At 44.4% G+C, this 26,813-nt stretch overlaps 1 protein-coding gene across 3 annotated transcripts; it reads left to right on the forward strand.

The window, feature by feature from the left end:
- Positions 1 to 1,769: 1,769 nt before the first annotated feature.
- On the forward strand, positions 1,770 to 26,208 carry MAX (MYC associated factor X). Of its 3 annotated transcripts, XM_010962269.3 has the most exons (5): positions 1,770 to 2,049; positions 2,783 to 2,809; positions 10,116 to 10,223; positions 23,330 to 23,453; positions 24,703 to 26,208. In XM_010962269.3, the coding sequence occupies exons 1-5, from the start codon at positions 2,014 to 2,016 to the stop codon at positions 24,888 to 24,890; spliced, it is 483 nt and encodes a 160-aa protein (XP_010960571.1). In that variant the 5' UTR covers positions 1,770 to 2,013; the 3' UTR covers positions 24,891 to 26,208. The 3 variants fall into 3 exon arrangements, with proteins under 3 accessions (XP_010960571.1, XP_010960572.1, XP_074221480.1); XM_010962270.2 differs by lacking the exon at positions 2,783 to 2,809 and having other exon boundaries at positions 1,771 to 2,049; XM_074365379.1 differs by lacking the exons at positions 1,770 to 2,049; positions 2,783 to 2,809 and adding an exon at positions 23,925 to 24,009 and having other exon boundaries at positions 10,208 to 10,223.
- The last annotated feature ends 605 nt before the right edge of the window (positions 26,209 to 26,813 follow it).

Consider the following 26,813-nt stretch of genomic DNA (forward strand, 5'->3'; position numbering starts at 1 on the left):
CATCAGCTCTTTTAATGATCTGCTTATGTCTGTCTCCCTTACTTAGCATGAAAGGAAGACTAAGAGACAAAAGCATTTAGAAAAGGTAAGTTTACTTGCAAAGATGTGCAGACGTCAGTAGGATAAGATCACTGAATAAGAAATACAACAGATATTTAAAGGAAAAATGTAAAGCAAAGATTATTATGTTTACATTTTTCTCTTCAACACGGATGACATGATCCCAGGGAAATATGTCACAAAGTTTGTGGTATATTCCCAAATTTCTGTATTCAAAACTTTGGCTACCAGGGGGGAAGGCGTAGGGAGGGATAGACTAGGAGTTTGGAATTCACAAATACACATTACTATATATAAAATAGATAAACAGCAAGGACCTATGGTATAGCACAGGGAACTATATACAATTTCTTGTAACGAGCTGTAATGGAAAAGAATCTGAAAAAATATATATGTATGTATATGTATAACTGAATCACTTTGCTATACACCCGAAACTAATATTGCAAAGTGATTATACTTCAATAAAAAATAATAAGTTTTTTTTTAAATTTCTGTATTCAAAAGTCAGGGATAAAATGGTTTTCCTTAGGGAATCAGTAACTGATAGAAGAGCTCAAGATTTCATTCATTTTGGAGATCAGATGTAAAAGAGTAGTTCAGTTATTTCATTTACCTTAGGGTTGAAAGTGTCTTATTATTATTAATATTTTTCTCCCCGTGGGACTTGATGTACTCTTAAAATGGAAGCAGGGCATCTCATTTTTATTTCCACAATTGTGGGCTCCATGACGACAGGGACTGTTTTTATACACTATGGCATTCTTGTGCTTGCACGTGTTAGGTGTTCAGTACATACTGGTGGAATAGATAGGATCACACCTCTTGCCACAGTACTTAAATATGATTTTAACTTGACAGGGAGCTGCACGAGTTTCCCATTTTGATACTTTTTGCAATTCTTAATTATGGTACTCTGAACTTGGGGCACTCTTTAAATTGTTGGCTACAACAAATTTCGAAGGCGCTTTCATTTCCACGTGAATGGTTGTTGAAGGACAGGGGTCTGTGAATGTACGACCCTCACGTGAGTAGCAAGATGGTCACTACCAGATGAATATACACAAGATTCTCCTGGCTGGGAGCGGTCCCTCAGCGAAGCCGGTCATCTTGCCTGTCCTGTAACACCATTTAACAACTGCTATTGATACCTCCCCACAGCTAGATCCCAAAGGTCCGCGTGGGCATTTGGAGCCGCGTTCCCTAGTCCGCTGTAGCGGGATCCCCCCCAGCAGACGGGTTACGTCCCAGGACGCAACTCGGAGCGACTCAGGCATCTAGAAGACAAAGTAAAACCAGTCACATCAAGAAGAAGCAGCGTTATTTAGGCAGCCGGCTACTCCTCCAGAGCCTCCACCCTGTCCCCTGGGCCCGGCGCCCGGAGCTCAGACGGTGCCCGGCTCCAGGAGCCCCAGCTCCCTCCACGTGTCCTGTCTTCCCAGCAGCCACCTCTGCTGCTTCGGGAAGCAAATCTCCTGACAACTCGCGGTCTGTGGACTACGACTCCCAGCAGGCACCACGCCGCTTCTGTCTCCGCCCCCCTCCACGGGACACGCAGGCGCTCTGGACTCCGTCAACAATCTGGGCTGGCGACAACTGGATGCAGTTCCTTCTGGGATTTGTAGTTTTTCTGGAGCTAGCTGGGCCGTCAGTTAAAGGGACGAGAACTACAAGTCTCGGCTGCCCCAGCGTGACGAGCCTGGTCACGTGGCAGGGGGCCGACCGGGCGTGCGTGCCGCCGTTGATCCGGTGCTGCAGTGAGGAGGTGGTTCTCGCCCGTGTTTGTGTGTGTGTGTGTGTGTGTGTGTGTGAGTGAGAGAGCGAGTGAGTGAGTGAGTGAGTGAGTGTGTGTGGGGGGGGACTCGGCTTGTTGTTGTCGGTGATTTCCCCCTCCCCTCCACCCCTCCCCCTTCCCTGCCGCCGCTGCAGTGGCCGCTCCCTGGGCCGTAGGAAATGAGCGATAACGATGACATCGAGGTGGAGAGCGACGTGAGTCCCGGGGCTTCTTCCTTCCCGTGCGGGTTGTCAGGCGGGGACAGCGGCCGGGGTTCTCAGTGGGGCGACGGCGGTAGGGGGCCGAGCAGCCGCCAACTCCTTCCCCTTCTCCCCCTGGGCCAGGACCGCCTCCGTCGCGCTCCCGGCTCACTCCCCTCCGGGCTCCTGGCCGGAGCGGCCTTCTGGGACTGGAGGTGGGGAGGAGACACGCGGCCTCTGGGACCCCCACCTCCCCCCGTGGAGGAGGGTGCTGCGGCCTCCGGTTCCCACTCTGTCCCGCTCAGGGTCTGGGGGACAGGGACGGGGTGCGTCCGGGATCCCATTGTCCGGATCCTAGGGAAGGGGACGGCGCTCAGGACTTGCCTCCTCAGCGCGCGCCCCCCTCCTCCCGTGACCCGCGGATCCTGGGGGGTGAGGGAGGGCGGAGAGGGAGTGGGAGTGCCGAGATGTCCTAAGCTGGGTGCAAGGGGAGGAGACAGTGCTCTGGACCCTTCTCTGGCCCGGGTCGGATCCCGGAAGGAGGGGCGGCGCTCGGGACCCCCCCCCCCCCAGCCCCGCTACCGGATCCCGCTAGGGGGGGATGGGGGCGTGGGTTGGGGAGGGAGGAGGGTAGGGCTGACTCCCCACCCGCCGCTTCCTCCGCCGCCGGCATTTTCTTTCTTATTATTGAATGTGAAGTGTAAAAATAACTTCTATATTTTCTATTTTTTTTTCTCTCTTATTCCAGGAAGAGCAACCGAGGTTTCAATCTGCGGTACGTCTCCTACTCTCCATTTCATTTTCATTTCCGTTCAGTTCTAGTCCTTTTTGGGGTCAGAGAGAAAAGGAGATCGTTCTGTTACTTTTAATATTGTAGTAAACTCTCCTGTTAACCGCTAAGGTGAGGTGGGGCCTTGTTCTGGGGTTCTTAGGTGGGGATGGGGGAGTCGGTTTGCAAATCTCATAATTCTAGATTCTAAAGTGATAAGTTCCAATGACTGTAGGTGAGTGAGAGGAGCTGTATGCAAGGAAATGAATTCTGTAGTTTTCAGATGGGGGCTCTAGCTGTCACTATACAAGTGGGAAATGAGAAATACATCATTCTGAAGTAGACTGTAGTATTATTTCAGGGAAAAGTGGTCAGGTTTACTTAGGAACAAGTAGGTTCTAAACCGTATTTGTGCATAGTTATGTGAAGTTGAAGCCACATGCAGTAATCACCTTTAACCAGAAGTCATGTGACTGCTGTAGAACTATGGAATCTAGCACAACCTCGTATCCTACAGAAATTGGAAATGTAGAGGAGCCAGAGATTGAAGTGAACATGTCACATTCAGCAGCTTATTGTGGTCTGTTTGATAGAATGGTTGAAGAAAAGTGGTGTTGCAGAGAGGGGTTTGCTAAGAGGTGGTGGTTGAGACCTTACAGTGTTATCAATAATTTCTCAGAGTTATGATTTTCATGTTCTCAGTAGATGGTTTTATGGATTTAGGTAGACGCTAATCTCATGTATTTGGAGTCTGAAGCAGTACTTGTGGGTTCCATGAATAGAGGAAGAAAAAAAAGAATAGATACAAAATAAATCACAATCAGAGGTAATGAGGAATGAGTATATCACAGCGTCTATTGTTTGAATAGAAGGAATAGATGGGAATAGTAGGAAGTATGTAGAATGGGAGTCAAAAATTTAGATGCTTCCAGGGGGCCCTAGCAGTGAGATAGGGATAAAGTAGAGAGCAGAGGTGAGGATTAGGGTACCAGAGAGCCCATATCTCTTCTAAAAAGGCAGCCACCAAAGTCCCATGGGATTTTATTATGTGGAAATTAAGGCTCAGTGTTGCCTGATCTTCCTATTTTAAAAGAAAGATTAGAAACCAAAGATTTTTGTGTTAGCTCTCTGAGTTTTCTAATAATGTATGGGACAATCACGTTGCTTAGGAGTTTGTTAAAATTTGCAGGATGCCACTTTGAGACCTCTGGTTTAAGAATTTAATTACCACAGGATAAAAGCAAGCCCTCTTACCTGTACCTGCTCTTCATTAGAGCAAGGATTCTGCAAGTTGTCCAAGCAGATGGACATTTAGAAAAAAATGTGTTTAGATTATCCCTGGGTGATAGTCACTAAAAAAGAGTTTGTTTTATTTTTCCTTGAAGTATTTGACAATACTTTTGAAGTATTTGAAATATCTCCTATTAGTATATCTATTTGAAAATTCAGTTCCTTTTTTTCAGTTACTATTATCTTTAAAAGTGTGAGGATGGAGTTTGATGTTTGGGACCCATCGTATTTAAAACATTTTTTTCCTCCAAGTCTCAAGTTATAAAATCTGCCCTAGGGCTTAATAAGGGTTGGACGATAGGAATTGTTTAGGCTTCCTTTGTAGAACCATTATTTAAATTGGAATTACATTGGCTTTCCAGTGAGAGAAAATTTTTCTTTGTGAAATTTTGGCTTCCAGTTTTTGAGAGCTTTCTGCTTTTCAAAATATCCATCCACGTGGCTGTTAATGTAAATTGTTTTATTAAATTATTAAAATGTTCCACTCTCCTAAAATGCTAGTGTCATTGTTTCATCTGGATATTTTCAGTTTGGTGTTTAGGTACCTAGGATTTTTCCCTTTGATTTGCTGAGGTGGGCAAAGGGGGTGAGTTTGACCCTTTGTTTTTAATTTGACATATCTACGTAGGAAGTTGTTTAAGTATCTGTTGCAAGATAATCACAACAGCATGGAGAGAAGAAGCGATAGACGAACTTAATAGCATTTTAAGCAATTAACACAAACATGTAGGATCAAAGGATTTTTTTCTCTGTGAATACATCTTTATTTCCTGACATTCAGTATAGATAAATGTATTTTTAAAATTTGGGGGAAACTGTTCTTAAGCTTTGCCTTAGTTCAGAGAAAGATGTGGACCGTGAACAACCAAATATTTAGGACTGCCGAAGAACTTTTAAAAAGTTACTTGTGAAAGGTTCTGTGGGCCCTAGTATAAAAAAGAGACACTCATTCATGTTTTATAATGTCACTACAATAGCTGCGGCCTTAGTGCATAAGCAATATAGGATACTCAGCAAGAGCAGAGTTAGGACGTGAGGCTAACTGTAACAGAAAGTGAAACTGATTTGACAAGTTTTTTTTTTCTATTGCCTCAGTGCAAACGGAAAACAGCTTCTCCAGTGACCAGTAAACTTTGTTAAAGGAGGTAACCCCCCAAAATAATTTTTATTATTAAATTTAATTCATCTCAGAATCCCACTGATGTTATTTTAATTTTTGGAGGGAAAATAGTGCATTTCAAAGATAATTTTCTAGGGCAGGTGTATTTCATGCAAAGTGATCTTTATTTCTGTTTGGGAATTTTTTTTTTTTTTTGGAAGGAATGAAATTATACAAGAAACTTAGGGTTAGTGTGTTAGTCAGGAAGCCCAAGTTCTTTTTCAGCTTATCCTTAGTGACAGCTGCATGTGTTTCAGTTACAGTACACCTATTAGTGGGGGTTAGAAGCATCTGTGCAGTTCCACTTGTGGACCTTTCTCGTATGAAATATTTTTAACCTCCCAGAGCTCTTTGTTTCTTTAGGAATTGCAGTATATTCAGAAGGGAATGAGCTTGGTTACCTTTGAGATTGGAATTTACTCAGGAAACTCCTGTCTGTTTTACCTGGAATTAGTTGTGTGGCAAAAGTGCTACGTGATATATGTACTTTATATCTGCTTAGAGTGTTGACAGTGATGCAGAAATGGCAGGCTTGGTTTCTAAAATTGCCTGTTGAAGGGTGTTCTTAGATTTAACAGTCTTTTTCCAAATGCCGGTAATAGTAGAATAGTTGATCAAGGAAGACAGCTATAGTGTGATGACGTATTTGGACAATAGCATTTCCAAGTTTTTTTCAGCCCCAAGTGACTTTTTTTGAAAGGCCTTTAAAACGTATGTGTTTATTAGATGTTAGAAATATATTCCAGGCAATCAGCTTCAAGCAGGAGAGGTGTTGGAAAGTTGCGATTTTTATCTCCCTGTTAGGGACCTTCGTGAATTTCTCACCCTAGCTGCCCATTATTTCATGAAACTATCACATTAATTAAAATGAATTAAGTTGCTTAGAAGTTCAGTTTTATATATCCTATCTACTTCCCATCAGAAGTACTAAATAGATCTTTTCTGGTGAGAATTTTGAGTATTTCTGGTGTTGGTGTTTTATAAGAGTAGCTTATTAATAATCATAAGCAATACTATCTTCCTTCTAAAATAATAGCCTTTAAATTTCTTAACAGGCAATAAATGTTTAGTGAGCAACTATAATTCCATATATGCTGAGAATTTTCTATATTGGAATTGAGAAGATTCCCCTTTATGAGCTGGGTTAGGTGTCAGGTAGCTTGCAAGAAATGACATTGTTCTGGATAACCTTGTGCATCTTTGGATAACAGAGCATTTATTTCCCCATGCTATTTGCCTACCTAGAATTTGGAGGGAATAATGTTGTTGACTGATGTAATAATGCCTTGAAGGAAACTGTATTCTCTATGCAATAAGTTCAGAGGAAACTATTTAAAGAAATTCCCTCAATTTTGAACAGCCCTCTTTAGCTTGAATGACCTCCTGCCAGTTTAACAACTTCTTGGCTAACAAAATAATGTTTGCCTTCAACATTTAACAACACTTAAGATAACGCGTGTTTGTTAGTGTCAGAGATGGACAAATTGTAGGTGATTTTTATTCTGGCTGCCAGTATGGAAAGTTTGGTAGAAATAAAACTGAGAGACTGAATAAAAACCTTGGCAGAGATGTCAAAGCTGGAAGCGATTTGGTGCAGAAGTTCCTGTTCAGCATCTGTGGGCCAGTCTGCAGTATCACACAGCCCCTTAGTGTTTCTTTTAGCCTGGGATCCCCTGAAGGAGGGGTTTTCTACAGAAACTGCAAATCCAGGGTACTTAAAGAGTGACAGCATCCAGCCACTGCTCTCAGAGCGTGTATCGGGGAGGTATTTGAGGGCCTGCTGTACAGCCTGAGAATGCCCCTGTTGTCTCCTAGAATTTGTTCAGTACCATCCATTTTCACTATCAAACATCTTAGTACAGGTGAGAGAAGGTTGGCTCATCTGAGTTGAGCTTTATTTGTTCAGGACACAGTTGTTTGGCCTTTTCCCACTTAAAAAAAAAATTAACTAGTTTTGCATTGTGGGCGGATTTCAGATGCCTTGCACTGGGAGTCTTCACCCAGATTTTTACATTCCCAACTCTTGGTCTTTTCAAAAAGGGTTGCCAGCAAACAAAGATAGTTAACAAAGCAGTGATAAGCCTGGCAACTGGCCCCTCCATTTGGATGAATTGAGGGTAGGGGGAGAGTCATCCTTCAGGATGGATGGATCTGTGGTTTGGAAATGTTTCCCAAACAATTCTCGGTCTTCTGTAAAGGTTTTTTTCATATGTTCTTTAAAGCCACTAGAGGTATTATTTAGTTCAGAGTTGCCTGGAATGAGGCATGTTAGTTCTGCATGTTTTTAACTTACTCTTTTCAAATGAGGCTGGAGAAGGAAAAAACTGCATCGTTGCCATTGTCTCTGAGAGCTTTGAAAGGGACTCTGGTTAAGCGTAGCAGCTTGGGGACGGACATGGCAGCAGGGATTGGTCTAAGATTCCACTCTTCTGCTAGTTAAATTGGGCCTGGAACCACCACAGAAATTCCATCCACTGCTTTGAGAACAACAGTCCCCAGCCCAGGCTTTCTACCAGTGGACTGCTGCCTTTCCTTGTTGAGCCAACTTCTCAAACTTGGCTGGCTCCCCAGATGAGAAGCCAAGATTTCTGCTGATGGTCCACAGCCAAGTTCACTTACGGTCCTCTAACCGAAAGACTCGTCCATTTGAGTCCTTTCAGGGCTCAGTGAATGGGAAGGGGAGAGTGCATTGTGGGGATGATTTTGGTGTGAGATTATACTTAGCTCCACCCCTCTAGTTCAGGCCTGAGTGAAACCAAGTCCAACTTGATTCTAGCTGTTTGAGATTTGCAGGGCTCTCCCAGAAAGAAAACAGACAATTAGAATTTTATTTGTATCAACAAGAGGGATTGTGGGTAACTGGTGTCACTGCTTCTGTGCACAGCTCTTAAGCTGGGAGGAGGGCCAGGAATCAGGGTGATTTAGTAGACAGGAGTATCTCGGGCTGCTGCTGGAGACCAAAGCTGGGCGATTAATTTGCATGTAAATAAACCAACTAGGGAGTATGTAGCAAACACAGGAGAGACAGATAGATGCCAAATGCCATCTCGCAGCCTTCTAAGTCTATAGGTCTGGTTCAGCTTAGAACCCAGCCCAGCTTAACCTGTGTAGATGTCCAGAGCGAACAGTAAGCTAGAAGAGGGCTAGGTACTGCACTATGTGTAACTCCTTCAAGCTATTTCATAGTGCTGATAGAAGGCATCTGCTGTTTTCTTGCTCTAACGCTGTCTGATACAGCGTACTACCTCTAGCCTCAGGTTATCTGAAGATTCCCTCAGTTTCCCCGGAAATTCTGTATATCCCTGGAGTTCAGCAGACACTCATTTTACAGTTAATCCAGACATCACAAGATTAGGAGAGCTTTAGAAGTGTCCTGGGCGTCTGCCCTGAAAGTGAGTGCCATGCCATGGAGAACGGTGGCCGTGATGGGAACCATGTGTCCGGTGCAGCAGGGCTATAGGTGAGGTGTTGTGCTTGAGAGACCAGGAAGTGACTGAAATTACCACAGCTGCTCCCAGCCTCTTCTTCCTCTGTAATGACTCAGACCTTTAGGATTAGATACGAGAATTTCAAGTCCACTCATCCCCACAGCTCTTGTCTTTATCAACTTCTGTCCAAACATCTTGTTTAGTACACGGATTCATTTGAGGTATTCTTGTGCTAAGCCAGGTTACTTACTCTTATTGCTTCATTTTTAAAATTCCTGGTACTCTGGGGAGATTAAAGCTAACTAAACTTCCTACACACTGACTTCCTCTTTAGGTTAGCTCAGTGCAACCTTGTACTCACGGTAAGTCCTCAGAGTTTAGTATTTCCTACAGTTCCCAGAGTGCAGATGTGATGAAGTTCTTGCTTTAGGCTGAGTAAGCGTCTGTGCTCCATTGGAGGGTTGCGTCTTTAGTGGGGACCTGCCGAAGTTCTGCAGTGTTGTCCAGCGCTGTCTCTTCTGCCTAAAGTCAGTGTATTTTTGCCATTCCCGGTTTGGTGGCAGTCTCTGTCCCTCTCCAGCTGATTGTTGTTCTTTGTGATTCTGAGCAGGACAGGATAAAGACTTTGGTCTGTGGGTATTTATGTACTGCCAAATACATATGACCTGCCACAGGTACCTGAGGAAATTTATTCCGAGCGTTTGGGTGTCAGGTTTGCTGTCTAAGAACTGCCTTTCTGGCAGCCTCTGTCGGGATTCCTTTGGCAGGGTAGCACCTTCGTACACTTTAAAAAATAGGAGCTCAGAATGCAGTTGGCATCTTTATCAGCTTTGTCATAATTTCAGGTTCATGCATCTGGGTTTTCTAGAGGTTTTAGTTTTTATTGTATGATTTGGCATGAAGGACTTAAACTAGTACCTTTTAGTGAGCTGGAGACGAGAACAGACTCATGGTGATAGGTTTTACGTGGAAAGAAGCACTGTACCAGTGACCTGACTCCTTCCCTGGGCGCCCACCATGAGGAATCTCTTACAGTGGGGTTGATCACATCTTACGAAGGGGCCCACTGCAGCTTTTCCCTGGTTACCTCCCAGCCATGGACTGGCGGCTGTTTTGTCACATAAGTAAGCTGTAGGAGAAGACTGGTGTTGCAGGAGAGTCACACTTTGTCCCCGTGAATAACTTTTATTTTACTTATGCATGAGCTGGATGCATCGAGCTACTTTGGATGTTCCTGTCGCAAGCCTTGCTCACCCCTTTCTCCCCCTTTAGCAGAGCCTAATTCTGGAGACTCCTAACTGCCCACCTCGACAAATCCTTCCCTGTCCAATCGCCTGGGACAGCGCTGACAGCATATACTCCAGGCTGTACCCACCCACCTGTGCCAAGCAGAAGGAGTGACATCGCTAATGTGCTCTTTCTCCTGTTCTTCCAGGCTGACAAACGGGCTCACCATAATGCACTGGAACGAAAACGTAGGGACCACATCAAAGACAGCTTTCACAGTTTGCGGGACTCGGTCCCATCACTCCAAGGAGAGAAGGTGAGTTTATTGAGAGGGCCAGTTAACCACTACTAGCTTGGAACTTGCTGTGAGGCTTAGCAGGGCACTCACCTATCTGGAAAGAAATTGAGTCAGGAATATTCAGGTGACATGGTTTCCTTAATCTTTGACTCTTTGTGGGGGTCATCACACACCTTACCCACTCTAGTTCATCCTTAGCAAGCGATACCAGATATAATGGAGATGCTTATTAAGACAGCAGTAGGAGTTACCTCTTAAAATTAGCAGCACATGTGATAAATTACTCATTCAGGAAATTATAACTATATAATATAGTATAAAGAGCATACAGTATTTTGGGATAACACTAAGGATTCCTGAGGTCAGTGGTTCCCTAGACCTCCATGAGAATTCCTTTCATGTGGTTCAAAGTTAGTACTTATTTTAAGTGAAATGTCCCAGGAGTGTATGTGAACCAACCTGGACACCAGTGAGCTCCCAATCCAACAGCTGTTATTTCAAAGGCATGTAAAGAGCATTTTAGATGTGGGGCCGGAGTGAAAAACTTGAGTAAAGAGACATGTTCGTGAGAAATGGGAGAAAAAAATAGCTGCTCTTCTCTCTCCCTCTACCCATTTGGTGGCCTTCCAGAAACTTTTTTCCCTAGAGAGGTAGGCACCAGCTGTTTCTGCATTTGAAAAACAAAGTTGGAAGCTTTGAGTAAGAGGCCTGTGGATTAGGGTCACTCCTCGGAATTTGGAGAAAACATCTGTTTGCACAGTTAGTTCCATCCTTAACTCACAGGATGACTGGCCACTCTGTGCAGCAGTTCAGTGGTATAAGTGGCAGATGTGGAAGGGGACCTGTGTGTCTTGTGTGTGGTTGTTTTTGTTTGTTTGTTTTGGTTTGGTTTGGTTCAATAAGCCAATGTTTAAAGAAGCAACCATTTTAAGAAAAATTATTGCACTCAGGTATGCTTTGAATGGCTTTCCTGACTTAGCTCTGTGGTGGGAGTCCTGGGGTTGTTTGGTTATTCAGAATTAAATTTGGGATCATTATGGTTTCATTTTGTTTATACTGCCACTCTGGTAAGTCATGTGCCTTATACCTTATCTAAGGTGTGGCTCTGTGGCTAAAGCATGAGGTAGGTCTGACCTCTATGAAAAAAATAAAACAAGCCATGTGAATACCTAGTATTGCAAAACCAGAATCTGCCATGGGTTAGGCCTACTTAGTGTGGACTTAGTTTAATGGCCTTGGACCAAGGTACTTACCTGGAATAACAACATTCCTGGGTACAACACTGTCTAAGCACCACAGGGAATCTTTATGATGGGGAGAGACTCACCCTTTTAGACAAAGTACACACGTGCAAAGGATTATCTCTTATGCTTGTCTGAACCGTTGACAGTCAGTGCTTATTCATATGCCATGGTGTCAATTTAAAGGGCTTTGGGGAAGTAAATGGACAAGAGCTAACATCTAACTAGGAGCAGCGCCACAGCAGTGTTTCCCAAGAAGCAGCCTGTGGACCACCCCGATCATAATGACTACTGAATCTGTCTTTCTGAGGCAGGCCTGGAGATCTGTACTTACCACCAGCAGTCAGGTGATTCCTAGGGATTCTTGCTTGGGAACACTATGGGAGAGGCCAGTCATAAGAGCTCAACTATACCTTTTTACTTATCCAGTCTATTTTACGTTGCCATAACGTTCTTCCTTAAGTCCTTAAAAATCACAATGTCATCAATCCTGCTGTATCCTTTCTTCAAGGAAGTTGACAGTTTGAATTTGGTAACCTTACAAACGGAATAGTTGTCGTTCATTGTGGCCCATTCATTTATTCACTTACTCCATTCAACAAATATTTATTGAAGTCTGCTGTATTCTAGGCACTGTTCTGCATGCTGGGAGTACAACAATGAACAAAATAGACAAAAGCAAAAGCTCTTAATCTGGTGGAAAAGATAGAAAATGAGCTAATAATCAAGTATATGTATAGTATGTCAGGGAAATGCTAAGGAGAAAATTAAACAGGAAAGGAAGGATTGTGGTTTTTATTAGGGCAGACAAAAAAAAAAACAAAACATACTGGCAAGGCAATATTTGAGTGAAGACTTGAAGGAGGTGAAGGAAAGAACCACGCATCTTTCTGGTGATGAGCGTTCCAGGCAAGGGAGTGGAAGTGGAATAGCCCAGGGGCCGGAACCTAGGAGCATTCCTGGACCTGTCAGGGATATAGGCCAGACTGGCTGAAGGAGGGTAAGCGAAGGGACGGTGGCAGGAGATGAGGTCAGAGAAGCAGCAGGACCAGAGGAGAGGAGTGGTCAAGGAGCCAGGTCTGATAAAGCCTGTCAGCAAAGCCCCAGTGGGAGTTTACCAGGTGCCTTTCTGATTTCGGAACTTTTGTGTGTGTTCCAGTCCTAATGTTCATGCTGAGCGTGAATAAAGGAAATGGCTGTTGGCTCTGGTTGAACCCCAGCCCCTTCCCACTATATTCCACAGTCTTCACTGTTCTTGTCTGCCACCACTCTTTCACAGGTGCTGCGGGGAGGCTAACAGAATACTTTGGTCTCTCAAACTTCCGAGTTCTCACTAAATGTTGCAATTTTTAAAAAGTGGTATTTGAACCAAAGGAAATTGGCTAATTCTTGATTGGGATTGCAGTAATTAGGGTTCTGACATTATCCTGTGAGTTTTAGGGTGCTTAGATGCTTGATAGAAAGGCCCCCCAATCTCCTTTATGTTCAAGGTGACTTCTCACTTAGTATTTGGATTCTCTGTCATACATGTTTTAAGCATTTTGTTTTTTTCTTTTTAAGAGAAACTAATACTGATTGAATTGGATCCCAACCAAGAATGGGAGACACTTATACTTTAAAAAAAGTCAAACAAATTTAAATGTGAGACCCAAACTCTATTTATCTTTTGTTTCCTATATTTCCACTATAAAATAAAAATAAAGAATAATCACCTTTTGCTTAAGTAAAAAAAACCAGTGTTAACTAACATCTATGTTGTAATTAAATCTGCACGGCAGTTCTCTGAGGTGAGTATATACGATTATTATTGGACAGTTACTACTGCTGGTGCTCCCGCCTTCATTACTGTGTCAGAGATGGGGAAACAGGCTCAGATCGCGACCCCAGTCTATAGCTGGTCAGGGACTAAAACTCAGGACTGCCCATCACCAAGTTTGATCTTTCTGCCACACCATAGGGGTAAACAATTTAAGGATATTTTAAAGAAGTCTTGCTTAAATACTTTTGTCTTTATATTGGGAGCTTCCCCTGGATAGGGCCAGTAATCTTGGCAGTCAGTCATACTAGGGTTACTACTAAAATATTTTCCCCTGAGGTAGCGTATGTAGGCAACACTGAAGTGCAGAGTTAAGGGGTCATTGAAAGTTTATAAATTTGTCTGAGTCCACATAGCTACTCTGGGAAATAGATCATTATATACTTGACAGTCCAGTTGAGTTTTGCCCTAAGTCACAGTGTTCACAGTGGACTCTTGATCTCTTGTTGCATGAGTCTTTTGTTTCCCTTACAGTTTTTCAACTGGACGTGGAGCCCACCGGGAAAGATGGGATGGAATTAGAACCATCAGCCGGTCAACCAGAGTACGGGAGTAAGGGCTAGAACAGCTTCTGTTTTTCAAAGGAGGAAATTACTGTTCTTGAACAGAATTATCCTTTGTTTTAAGGGTGCTAAGTTGGATACTAGGGCATGTTACGTGGGGAGCAAACCTGGTGACCAGCTCATCAGTTTGCCTTTACATGGGGGTATAATTCTGCCCTCCCCTCGTAAGTTAGCCCCAGCACCTGAGCCAGAGTGATTGCATCCAATCACAGTGTCTCCTTAGCATGGTTGACTTTAGTGGTAGAAGGTTCTGTCTCAGCATTGCCATGTGTGACGAAACAGTGATTTATAGTAATTTCTCATCTTTTAAGTCTCTTCCTAAATGCCTGTTTATCGTACTTCATTGCTCTCTCAGCCAGTTGTATTCTGGATTTCTCCTTTCTGGATAGAGCTTTGTTATGTTAAAGAGAGATTTTAACCTAAAGTAAAAATAAAGAAAAACAGGGTTTCTTCTAGTCAGCATTAAGTTCAGAATTCCTTCATTCGGGGTGAGACTATGAAGGCACTGCCTCTTCCAGCTCTTGTCACAGGCTTTGGCTCATGGTAGGTCCCCAGAACCAGCTGCGAGGTGAGAGCGCCAGAGGAAAAGTGGGCTTGCTCAGCTCTTTAATGAAAACGGCACCAGCCAACGTGCTTGTGCTCACCTGTTTAAATATGAGTGCCGTAATTTAAAAGGTCTAGTATGTGGTGTCTACTCTTGAGGGTCTTGCTCTCTTGCTGGAGGGAGGATTCTATGTACCAGTTAACAATAGTAAGATAACTTGCTGAGCATCGAATAAGAGGTTAAAACATGGAGCTAATTTGTTTCATCTTCAGTGAAGCCTGGTTTCTTTAACAGATAGATGTTGAAACCACATAGCTCCCTTGTATCAGGGAACATAACAGGGAGACTGACTTTCAGCTGTAAGAACTGTAAAACCCACTCAGCACTGTGACCAGGGCATTTATCTCCGTTGTCATTGTACGTACGTTTGTGTGGTTACTTGAGGACTGTCTGCCTGTCTCCCACACTACACCATAGTAAGTACCGAAGGCAGGGAGAACATCTTTTGGTCGTATTTCTTCCCTCAGTGTCTGGCACACAGTATGGAGCAGAGTGAGTGTTTGTTAACTGAAGGAAGGAAGCCGCCTGTACACGTGGTCTCGCTTCACGGGAGAGGCTCACTCTGGTGGACATCCTTAAAGGCAGGCAGTTCATTCAGCAGCACTGTTTCCAGACATCATCTCTGGGCTGCTAAAGGGATTATTTTTTAAATAAAATGTCAACCACAGCCCTTCCCATTTCACCTCATTACTCATCAGGGCTGTTACCTGGCCAGACTCCAACCTGGGCAATTCTTTTCTTCTTAAATTTTCTACATCTTAAATTATTGCCCATAGTTGCCCAGGTATCCCTTAAGCTCCAGTCTCAGCAACTGTGAATGTATTAATTCATTGGATTCTTTGTTAACTGTATTTCATGCTGCCAAGACCTCCAAGAGCTTTTCCATGCCCATCAAGGAAAGATTGGCGTTCCATGTTCTCTGACCAAGGTGCCCAGGTTGCCCTCCTGCTTTTCCTGCTCGTTCCCCTTTTGTGAAGCAGTGTGCACCCTCCTCTGTTTCCTCAGAAATGTCATTTTCAGATTTGTCAGAGTCCTTTCCTTTCATCAAGATCCAACTCCAGCTTCACCACCCAGATGACATTGAGGTTTCATGGTGAAGAGACCCACTTACAAGGGCTCACCAGCCCACACGCTGTTTCCTACCCACATGCCTTCATCTGTTTCCCCCACGCCTGGGCCTCCCCTGCCAGTGTATCTCCACCTGCCCACCTTCAAGGCCCGTATCAACTGCATGACCACCCTGAGAACCCTGGGTTATCACTCCCCCTGACACCCCAGTGGCCCTTTATAGGGCCTCTCCGGTGTCTGTCTTTTTTCTCTGAAAATCTTATCCCTAACTGAAGGGTGCACTCCCTGAGGGCAGGAGCCTTGTCCGTCCATCTAGAAGTCTCTGCATTGCAGACTGGGGAGGACTCAGTTCTGTAGAGAGGACAGGAGAGCCAGGAACCTCACCTATCGCTTTTCGATCTGGAGATTTGAAAGGATAAGGATTAGTTACTAGGCCTTCCCTCTAGCATTTCTTTTTCTTTTTTTCCCCTCTAACAAAATTGCAAAAACTTTAGAAAAATGGGAAGAAGAAAAATAGCCCCTCCTTTCCTCTAACACGACTACAACCTTTCCTTTATTTTGATTCTAAGATAAGCACCATCTTTCCTGTGGAAGTTTAATGTGAGTCACACACACATTTTAAATACAATTTGATTTAAATACAGTTAAATTTTCTACTTTGACACAGTAAAAAAAGTAAAATAGCAGGTGAAATTAATTTTAACAATATATTTTATTTAATATGCAAAAATAAGTATGACTTCAATATATAATCAATAATTAAAAATTACTAATGTTATTTTATGTTATTTTCTTGCACTGTCTTGAAGATCTTGGGTATATTTTATACTTACAGCACATCTCAATTCAGACTAGTTACATTTCAAAGCTTATTAGCCACATCTGGCTAGTGGCTGTCGTGCTGGACAGTGCAGTTCAAAGATACATTTCCCCCATCCCACACCCCATTTTAATATAACTGAAATCGGGTGCTATCTTAAAGTGTATGTCAAACAAACTCACCTGCTTTCTTTCCTCCCCCAAAAAGCTGCTATTATTAAATCCATGTATTTATTGATTGAGTCTAAGCAGCAAGAAAATAATAGTATTATCAATCTGTATATTTCCCTTTGGTCTCTTTATGTATGTGCTTTATGTGGGTAAATGCTATAGCTTTCTTTATGTTTTCACATAACATGCCCCTTCCCCAAGTAATAATGTTCATATTTAGCCATTAGGCATGTTTCTGTTGACCATTTAGGTTGCCTCCAGTTTTTTAATTTTATGAGTAATGTAGTGATGAACATCATGGTGCATGTGGCTGTTTCCATAGAATTGATTCCTGGAAGTTGGGTTGCTGGGTCTGGGGAAGGAACATCTGGGTTTTTTGCTGTGTGTTGCCAGAATGCTTTCTAGGAGGATTGTTTTCAAATCTTGTTTCTTTCCTTTCTTTCTTTTTCAAGCAAATTCTAAAGACTAGTCTTGGTATTGTTTTGAGAGTGCTAGTTTTACCATTACTGAATTTTTTTTTAGCGGGAGGGGTGACTAATTTAGTAGGCAAAAGGCAGTAATTAATTTTGTATTTTGTTTATTACCTGTGAGATTAAATCCTTTTCCACATGTTTACTTACTAGTTATATTTCCTCTCCATGTGCTCATCTCTCACAGTCAGAGTTTGATGGGGAAATGTCACACCTTCATTTGAAACTACCAAGGACACAGGATAAACGAATACAAAGTTTGAAACATGATTTGTGTTAACCTTTTTTTTTTAACATTTTTTATTGATTTATAATCATTTTACAATGTTGTGTCAAATTCCAGTGTAGAGCACAATTTTTCAGTTATACATGAACATGTATACATTCATTGTCACATTTTTTTCTCTGTGAGCTACCATAAGATCTTGTATGTATTTCCCTGTGCTATACAGTATAATCTTATTTATCTATTATGCATGTTGAAATCCCAGTCTGTCCCTTCCCACCCCCTGCCCCCTTGGGAACCACAAGTTTGTATTCTATGTCTGTGAGTCTATTTCTGTTCTGTATTTGTTTTGTTTTGTTTTGTTGTTTAGATTCCACATATGAGGGATCTCATATGGTATTTTTCTTTCTCTTTCTGGCTTACTTCACTTAGAATGACATTCTCCAGGAACATCCATGTTGCTACAAATGGTGTTATGTTGTTGGTTTTTATGGCTGAATAGTATTCCATTGTATAAATATACCACATCTTTATCTAGTCATCTGTTGATGGACATTTAGGCTGTTTCCATGTCTTGGCTATTGTAACCCTTAAATAAATTTCTGTCTCCTGGCCTATGCCTTCTCCTAGTAATCAAGAAAATGGTCCTTCAGTGCGGGAAGGGCCTTACAGAGGACACCTTCAAGGGGCCATGTGGCTGTCTGGTTCTGATCCCACAGCCTTCCAGCCACCCTTGTTGGCATTGATAGGGGTTCCATTTAGGAATGAACTAGTTTAATGCAGACCCAATTTATTGTGCAGATGCTTTAATTTTTGTTTCCAGAAGATGGCTTATTCAAATGGAAATGTACACCAGCTTTGCCTACCCCTCCCTTACTATGTGTAAAAGCTTGTGCAGGTTTCAGAAAATAATGATTTTATTTTCTTTAAAATAACTAGTGCAAAATAAAACGTGTCAGTTGCTAAGTCAGGCAGTAGTTCTTTTTTCTTTCCTCAGGATATGGCATTTTGGTTCTTGGGGGAACAGGGCAGCCATAACATTAGCCCAGTAGGATCTGATTTTGACAGTGAGGAGGAAAAAATGATAAATACGGCAAAGATGACTGTTTCTCCAGTCAGCATTAGGACCCTAGGGAACAGCAGTGGTATTCCTAATGTTGACAGTCTTGTACTACTCTCTTCCTCACCTCTCCTCACCTGCTTTCGGAAACAATTGGAGTTTTTGCACAAACATGAACATTTACAAGTCCAGAAATGTGTGCAACTGTTGTCTTATATGAAAAATTTTGAGAACCACTGCTTAAACAGGATTTAGTCACGTTGGATGTCATTCTAAACATCGGTGGTAACTACTTCAAGAATCATTTGGGGCCTTTAAAAGGTACTAGTTAGAATCAAAGTCTTGGGTTTGGGGCCTTTTGTGAAATACGTGCTTTGTTCTCGCTGCAGCGCATGAAGTGGGTACACATGTTCCCAAGCAGAGTTCTGCTCAGGTGGGCGCCTCTGGAGCTGGGGAGGCCCCTTCCTGCATCTCCTCGCTGCTCTGGACAGAGATGCAAACAGGCCGGCAGCTGCGGCAGGAGCAGGAGAGGGGGCAGGAACCTGGTGGGCCCCTCGGCCACCCTGGGTCTTCTCACCATCCATTTCGGCTCCCCCTTCTTAGGTGATGCGGCCAAGCAGTGTGGGGAGCCAGCGTTTCCCACCCCCAGGCCCAGGTTCAGTCAGTTCTCAAGCCATCTTGCAGCTTCAGGCTTTTCTCTGTAGTTGCTTCTTCTCTACTACAAGCCTGTTAAGTTTTCACCTGCCTTTAAAAGAAAAGAAAAAAAAAACAGTTTTCTTTAATGCTGCGATTATTGCAAGCTACTTTATTTTCATTCCTTATTTTTTCAACCTAACTCTGAAAAGCAATCTTCATCGTGGCTTCAGCGTCAACTCATGCTGCACCCCTTACCTGTGTGGAGATGATTTACATAAACTCTCACTCCTTCAAGGAACCCCCATCACCAGGCTCTTCATTGACATTCTCATAAACAGATTGCATGTCCCTTTCATAGTCTTCTTCCTGCTGCGACTCTCCAAATTCTGTTGATCATCTTTATTAGTTCCACAGTCTCTGTGTTGCAAAAATCAGGGTGTCCTGGAGGCCTGGGTTCAAGTTTTCATTCACTCTTACCTACTGGTTGTGTAACATCCGGCAAGTTGCAGCTCTGTGCCTTAGTTTCCTCATTTATAAAATAGAAACCATACATCAGAAGGTTGTGTGTGGATGCCTGGCATTTGGTAAGCACTCAGCTGCTGCCATTCTCATCGTCATTTGTGTTGCTGGGTACAGCTGTGGCTCTGGAACAAGATCTGGAAGGTTATTGGTTGGCTTTTTGCATGGCTCCCAGAGGTGAAAGAGAGGCCCGAGGAGCCACAGTGCATTAACTCACATTGCTTCGTAGAAGGCCCAGGACCTCTTCAGTCCACAGTTCATCACAGTCCATCCTGTCTCCGGGCTGTGTCCAGACCATTGAAGAGAGGTGTTTCTGCTTAGAAAGGCAGAATCAGAAGTAGTGCCTTCTGATTGTAAAAACTAGCAGGAAAGAAATTATTCAGGTCCTTACTTGGTACCCAAAGGCAACAGCGATCTGTGAGCATGTTGACCTACCAGGTTTTATCTGCTCCGGACACTCACATGAAGATTGCTGACTCAGCTGACTGGGCACGTTTCAAAAAACAGAAACTGAAAGCCCAGCGCCCCTCCATAGTCCCTGCCATGTTGGCTTCATGTTTACTGTTCAGAGTGTAAATTCATAAAGGCAAGGAAGGGCCTGCCTACACCTTGACCCTGTGGCTGGCTGGTCACATGATCTTGTATGGTTTGTAAAGCTGGGAGGGGATTTTAGATGAGTCTAGCATTTCAACCTTCAACCTTTTGCTTTTTCTTCCCTGCACTAGACGCACATGTCAATTTTGGGGAATTCTATATTTTGTATTTTAATTTTTTCTTGCTATATTTAACTTCTTGTTGAGTACACTGGAGGGGGGCAAAATAACTGAACCATGCTTTTTGGACTTGCTAAGGGGGGAGTCAGGGCATCCCAAGTGGCCTGGGTGCTTTAGCTTAGGCAAGGGGGTTTGTGGAGGAAAGGCTGTGCTTGTTAGCATTCTGGAGGCCCCCTGGGTTATGCCAGTCTGGCCTTCTTTGGGAACCTCTTGTTTTCTGAGCATCTATGGATTTTATCTTCATCTGAAAATTGCCTTGAAGTGGAAGAACTTCCATCGCTCGTTGGGTTCCTTCTCCCTCGTTAGTTGGTTGTGCTGTGCTTGCTGCTGACTTTTCACTTCATGGTTTCATGTGTAAATATGTGAAGAAGAAACTAGTAGCACAGAGGCTGCTACTCAGTGTGGTCATTCGTTAGAAAATTATCACTGAACATTTGCAAGTGCTCTCTTGTTCAGAGATTTTGCTTTTTGTCCTTATTCCAGATGTAGGTGAATAGTTAAATTAAAGCTAATGTTGCTTTCTGGGAATTGTTGGTAGAAAAAACAGGTGAATTTAAAGAGAGACTGGGGTGTAAATATGCATAGCAATTAGATCAGTGATGGAGTACATAGAATTTGGGGGGCTGAGCAGGGTCTGAGAGAATTTCTAGTCATAGAAGGAATAGCCATGGAGAGAAATACTGTTTATAGTCACAGGGCCCATTAAGGAGAGAGCCTAGAAGGCACCTGTCTCCTGGGTCCTGAACTCCTCTCCCTACTCTGCCTCCTGCCACCTATCCTACAATGATTTTTTTTTAATTGAAGTATTGTTGATTTACAATGTTGTGTTAGTTTCTGGTGTATGGCATAGTGATTCAGTCATACATTTATGTATGTATTCTTTTTCATATTCTTTTAAATTATAGGTTATTACAAGATATTGAATATAGTTCCCTGTACTAATATAGTAGGACCTTGTTTGTGTATTTTATACGTAGTGCTTTGTATCTGCAAATCCCAAATTCCTAATTTATCACTCCCTGCTTTCCCCTTTGGTAACCATAAGTTTGTTTTCTGTATCTGTGAATCAGTTTCTGTTTTGTAAGTAAGTTCACTTATGTCTTTTTTTTTTTGATTCCACATATAAGTGATACCATATGGCGTTTGTCTTTCTCTTTCTGACTTACTTCACGTAGTATGCTCATCTCTAGGTCCATCCATGTTGTTGCAGGTGGCATTATTTCGTTCTTTTTTATGGCTGAGTAGTATTCCATTTTGTTGGGGTGTGTATATATATATATATATATATATATACCACATCTTCTTAATCTAGTCATCTGTCAATGGCCATTCAGATTGCTTCCAGTCTTGGCTTACAGTACTTATTTTTAATCCCATCTCTAGCATCCAGAGAGGCAGAGTAATGTAATAATTTTAATTAGTCCCTTCCAAATGTGTGCCTTTTTTTTTTCATTTTATCACCTAATAATTAACCATAATAAGTTCCTTTTGGCAGAGATGGGAAACAGCTTCTGAGGTGGCCTTGTAATCAGAGTTAAAAGCCCCATTGTCAGTACTCTCATTCTTCCTACGTAAGCTGACTTGTCAACTAAAGAAATACGCCTGGCTCTTTCCCCACTCTCATGTCCTTGCCTGTGCTCTTCTCCCTGCCCAGAATGACCCTTCCTCACAAAGTACACCTTAGTCTAACCCAGGGTTCACTGATTCCAATAGGAGCATTTGTGTGCCAAGCCTGGGGTGCCTGGCACAGAGAAGGTGATCACTCCCGCCAGGAGCCATCTTTCCCATGGCTTTTCTGATCTGTACTGCTCAAGTTACACTTGTTGGTACTGCCCTGTGATTTGTCTATAGATATGTTTATCTACTCAATGAAATAGTAAGTAAGCTTCTGGGCAAAAAAAGCCATGACTAATACATTTTGTTTCCCCACAGTGTCTGCTCAGTGTCTCACATATAATCCGCAGCAGATAAAAATGGTTGAATATGAACATTTTCCTTTTGAGCAAATTACCTTAAGGGTGCTATAAGAGGAAAGCCCGGACTTCATGAGGACTGGTGAATAAACCCGGGCCTTCCAAACCTCTCTGATACTCAGCCCAGCTGAGGTCTAGGAGTTGAATCAGGATTTACTACAAGGGGATTGAGTTTTGCTCGCGTCAGCATGTCTGTTTTCTTTGCCATTTAGGAAGCTTTGCTACTGCTCAGGAGCCTTGGTGGCGTGACTGCCACACTTGGGCTGCTAGACTGACTACCCTGCCTTGGGCTTCAGCTCTCTTGGCTTTCTACCATCTGCCGGTTTAGCTGGTTGGCTGCCTGGCCATGGCTGACTTCGGCCAGGTTTGCAGCCTGGAGGGAATCTTCCGGGCAGGTTCGACCTCCAGGGGCCATGTAACCTGACATCTGGTTTATTAGCTTATTAATTCGTCTTCTGACAGGGCAGTGCCGAGGCTACCCACAGCCTTGGTAAAGGTGTGGTCGCTTCCTGAAATGGCCCAATCTCATGCCCTTCCTGTGTTGACATCAAGCTCTGACAGCTTTCACAAAAGTCTCTTTAGCCAAAGAGACTGAAGTGGTGACACAGCAGCCTGGCCCAGCTGGAACTAGTTAACAACAGTCTGAGGACTTGGCTGAGATCTAAGACCTTGATGAAGAACTCTGTACCCATGCCCATCATGAGCCAGCTCCAGCCACCTTTCTGGACCAGCCAGGCCTTAGCAAAGAGTGAGTGGCTAAGCTCTCAGTTAAGTAGTATTTTAACGTTTTCAGACATAGCCAGGCTGAAGACTTGAAAACAACATAAAGAATCAAAGAAGATGGGTGGGGCACAAGTTCAGGAGTCAGATGGACCCGAGTTTGAATCCAGGCTCTACCACTTTTTAGCTGGTGATTTTTAATAAACCAGTTAACTTCTCTGAGCCTCGGGTTCCTGGTGAAGCTACCTCTCCCAGAGATTGCCAGTGCGGCAAGCTGTGTAAAGCAGGGGGTGCCCTGGCTGGCCCAAAGATTCTCAGTAGCACTTTGGCTGTTTCCTCAGCCTTGTTCCTCGTCACCCTCCTGCTTCCGCCCCCTCATGCGGTCGTTGCTGAAAGGCATGCTTTCCTTACTGCATGGACTAGGTCTTTATTTTGTCCCCTTTGCTTTTTTTCGTATTGCAACAGGCATCCCGGGCCCAAATCCTAGACAAAGCCACAGAGTATATCCAGTATATGCGAAGGAAAAACCACACACACCAGCAAGATATCGATGACCTCAAGCGGCAGAATGCTCTCCTGGAGCAGCAAGGTGAGCAGCGGAGCTTATGGGGCAGCTGGCCCTGCTGAGCTCCAGCCAGGTCAGGGCTTCGCACTGGGCCTGCAGAGTCAGACCAGTTACGGAGCATTGCTCGTAAGCAGCTGTGGCCCTTCTTCTCGGGCCCGAGTAGTTGAGTGGTAGAGCATCCTGAGGAAGGACCTGAGCTGCCAGTGAGGGACCAGTAGAGTCTTGGGGCTAGGCATCTGGAGACTTTTCTCTGACCTGCTCTCTCCCCTTCTTGGGGCTCAGTGCTCTGCTTGTAGTAGGGGTCACACCTGGCGGTCAGGTGTCTCCGAAGAGCTATGAGGTCCTTGGATTGGAGTGTGCTGTGCAAGTACCAGAGACTCCAGGTGTTGAGGGCCAGTGAGCACTCCCCGTTGTCAATGGTAGTCCGCTCAGGGCACATGGGCCAGGCCCGTGCTGTTCTCCAATGCTCACACCCGCCTTTTCCTACAACCACAGGGGAAAGCGAGAGCTGATCAAGTTCTTTGTTCCTGGGGAATTCACTTCTCTTCCTCCCTCATGGAAGATGCAAGTAAAAGGAAATGCAAGTAACCACCTGGGTTAGAACACCTCAGATAAACTAAACTAAACTAAAATAAATGGGTTGACCTTCCAGGCTCAAGATGAGCTGAACTGAGGAGGGATGGGGCAGCGGGAGGCGGCAGTGGGTTGGTTACCGGGCCAAGCAGCCTGCATGTAGGGGCTTCGTGTCGAAAGGCCCAGGTATTCTGTGTGTATTGGTGACTGGCTTCCAAGTGTCCAGCTTGTCTTTCCAAGTGGATCTTGTACATGAGAGCTAAGCCAAAACCTTTCTTTGGCTGGTACGTCTAATGTCATCCTTTCCTGCTGTCGTGTGGCCTTCACACCCTTGTGGAGCCTGGCACTGCCGGGCCAGCTTCTCTGTTACTGCACTGCTGGGTCCCACAGGGAACTTGGGCTCCTGTCTCTACACTGGGCTTCCATGGCAGGATGGTGACATCGCAAGCCTTCTCTTTAGGGCTAGGTGGCATTGTAGAGTGGCCAGCCGTGTCTGCTGGGCACCCAGGTCTGGCTGGGAAAGGAGGAGGGAAATGAAGTATGCAGGTGGAGCAGCCACCGGAAGGGAGTTACTCCTGAGCCACCCTGAGCCTCAGGGGTCAGCAAGCCCTTCGGAAGAACAGGCTGGACCCTGACCTGTGACTCGGTTACTCCCCCAGTCTCCAGAAGGCTGTAACCCGCTCGCTTGGTTGCCTTTCAGTCCGTGCACTGGAGAAGGCGAGGTCGAGTGCCCAACTGCAGACCAACTACCCCTCCTCAGACAACAGCCTCTACACCAACGCCAAGGGCAGCACCATCTCTGCCTTCGATGGGGGCTCGGACTCCAGCTCGGAGTCGGAGCCCGAAGAGCCCCAAAGCAGGAAGAAGCTCCGGATGGAGGCCAGCTAAGCTCCGCGGGGCAGGCCAGCAATAAAAACTGTCTGTCTCCTCCGTCGTCTTATCCTCCTTTCAGTTCATCTTTAGAACCCTCAGAACCATTTAAGAGACTCTATTTTTTTCTCTTTCCTTTTTGTTTTTTTAATTTTATTTTTACGTAGAAGCTCTTGGACAACAGCTCTCGTTCTCCTTCCCCATTTCCACTACTTTTTTTTTTTAACGTTTCCCTTCAGGGATTCCCTGTCCCCACCAGGAATTTTTAAACCAAAACACCCCAACTTGGCAGCTTTTTCTGTGGAGGACAGACGGCCGGCCGGACCTCTGAGCACATGGTGTCCTGACCACCCACCAGCTCCTCCAGCCCTGCCGGGCACGTGCCCGGGGGCTCCTGCCCCTCCCAGGCCTCTCCTCCCAGGCCACCGTCACCTCTGTTTGATAGACTTTGTGAATCTGTGGACTGCTCTACTTTAAGAAGATGACCAGTTTGGAGTAATCAGAATTATACCCCCTTCTTTTTAAGGATTTTTTTTTTTCTAAAAAGCTATTTATCGCTCCTATTGAAAGACCAGATCCTTGAAGAAGTTTGTGGTATGAAAGGAAGTGGGGACAGATTTGCAGCGCAGACTCTTTGGCCTGTTTCACTCCTGCTCCTCTCAGCCAGCCTTAGGGAGGGCCGCGTGACACTCGTGTGGTCTGTGGGGGGATGGCAGCAGTGAAGCGGTAGCCGCCGGGGGTAGTGGGGGGTGGGGCAAGGAGGGAGGATCCGGTGGGGTAGAGGTTTTGTATTGAGGTCAGTGATGATGTTTTGATATTTATTTCCTGCTACTGAAATTTGAATCTGAGTGAATTGTCCCTATTTCTGATGATGTCGGTATTGCAAAGCGACAGATTCATAAAGTAATGATCAAATCTTCCTTTCTTTCCGTGTGTATTTCTAAGAAATAGAGCCAACTGATTTTGTATGTAAATACCAAGAGCGATTCACCTGGTACTAAACCCGCATCCCAGTGCGGACCCCTCCCCACCCTCGCCCCACTCCTCTTCCGACTGTCCTGGAACCCATCCCCATTGTGTGATCCAGCCCTGGTTCTGGCTGCGGTCAGCAGATCCCAGTGAAGGGTTTGTGTGTTTAAGCTTCATTTCTTTGTCTTTTTCCTACTCTCTTCCCTGCATTTGCTGATTTCTAGTGTATACTCTGTAGTCTCAGTCCGTGTTTGATTCCATTCCATGGAAATAAAAAGTATGTTGTACATACTGCTGAAGAATTGTCTTGCAAGTTAAGGCTTCCCCCTTTACTATAAGACTATAAATAAAAACTTATTTTATCCTTCTTGGTGGTGGTGTCTTCTTGCCCTTGCAGAGGCCAAGATGGTGGAGGGAAAAGCCCTTTGGAGGCCACTGGGCCTGTGTGGATGCCTGAGAAGGAGCCTGCAGACTGGGAGTGACCAGAGCGGTTCCCTTTTTGTTCGAAGGGCTCAGCCCAGCCTAGCAGGGCCAAGGAGGGTGGATAAACCACTGGTGGTAACTTTGCTCACTGGATAGACGCTTTTAAACCCCAGCAGGGATGGGGTTATCCAGGGCAACATTTGTAGATCCAGTTCCTGCTAGATTAACAACCCTTGAAGAGTTGGTAGCCAGAGCTGTGGGTTTGGGTTTCTCCTGGTAACGAATGTCCAGTCCGGGAGTGGCTGATATTTTCCTGGACTTTCAGTTTCCAGAGAGTGCCGGTATAGTACGAGGAGGCAGCAGGACGGCCGTGAGCTGGAAGTCAAGGAGACTTCAACAGCATCCAGTTGGCTTGCATGGTTGGGGACCAACACTGGCCTGAACTCGTTTGAGCTTGAAAGAAAGAGGATTTATGGCCAGAATACAGTCCAGCTTTGGTTTTTTCATCCAGCTGACAGGAAATATTGCTGTTCTTGGACCAACGGAAGG

The sequence above is a fragment of the Camelus bactrianus genome, chromosome 6 (genome assembly GCF_048773025.1).
Source record: "Camelus bactrianus isolate YW-2024 breed Bactrian camel chromosome 6, ASM4877302v1, whole genome shotgun sequence".
NCBI lineage: Eukaryota > Metazoa > Chordata > Mammalia > Artiodactyla > Camelidae > Camelus > Camelus bactrianus.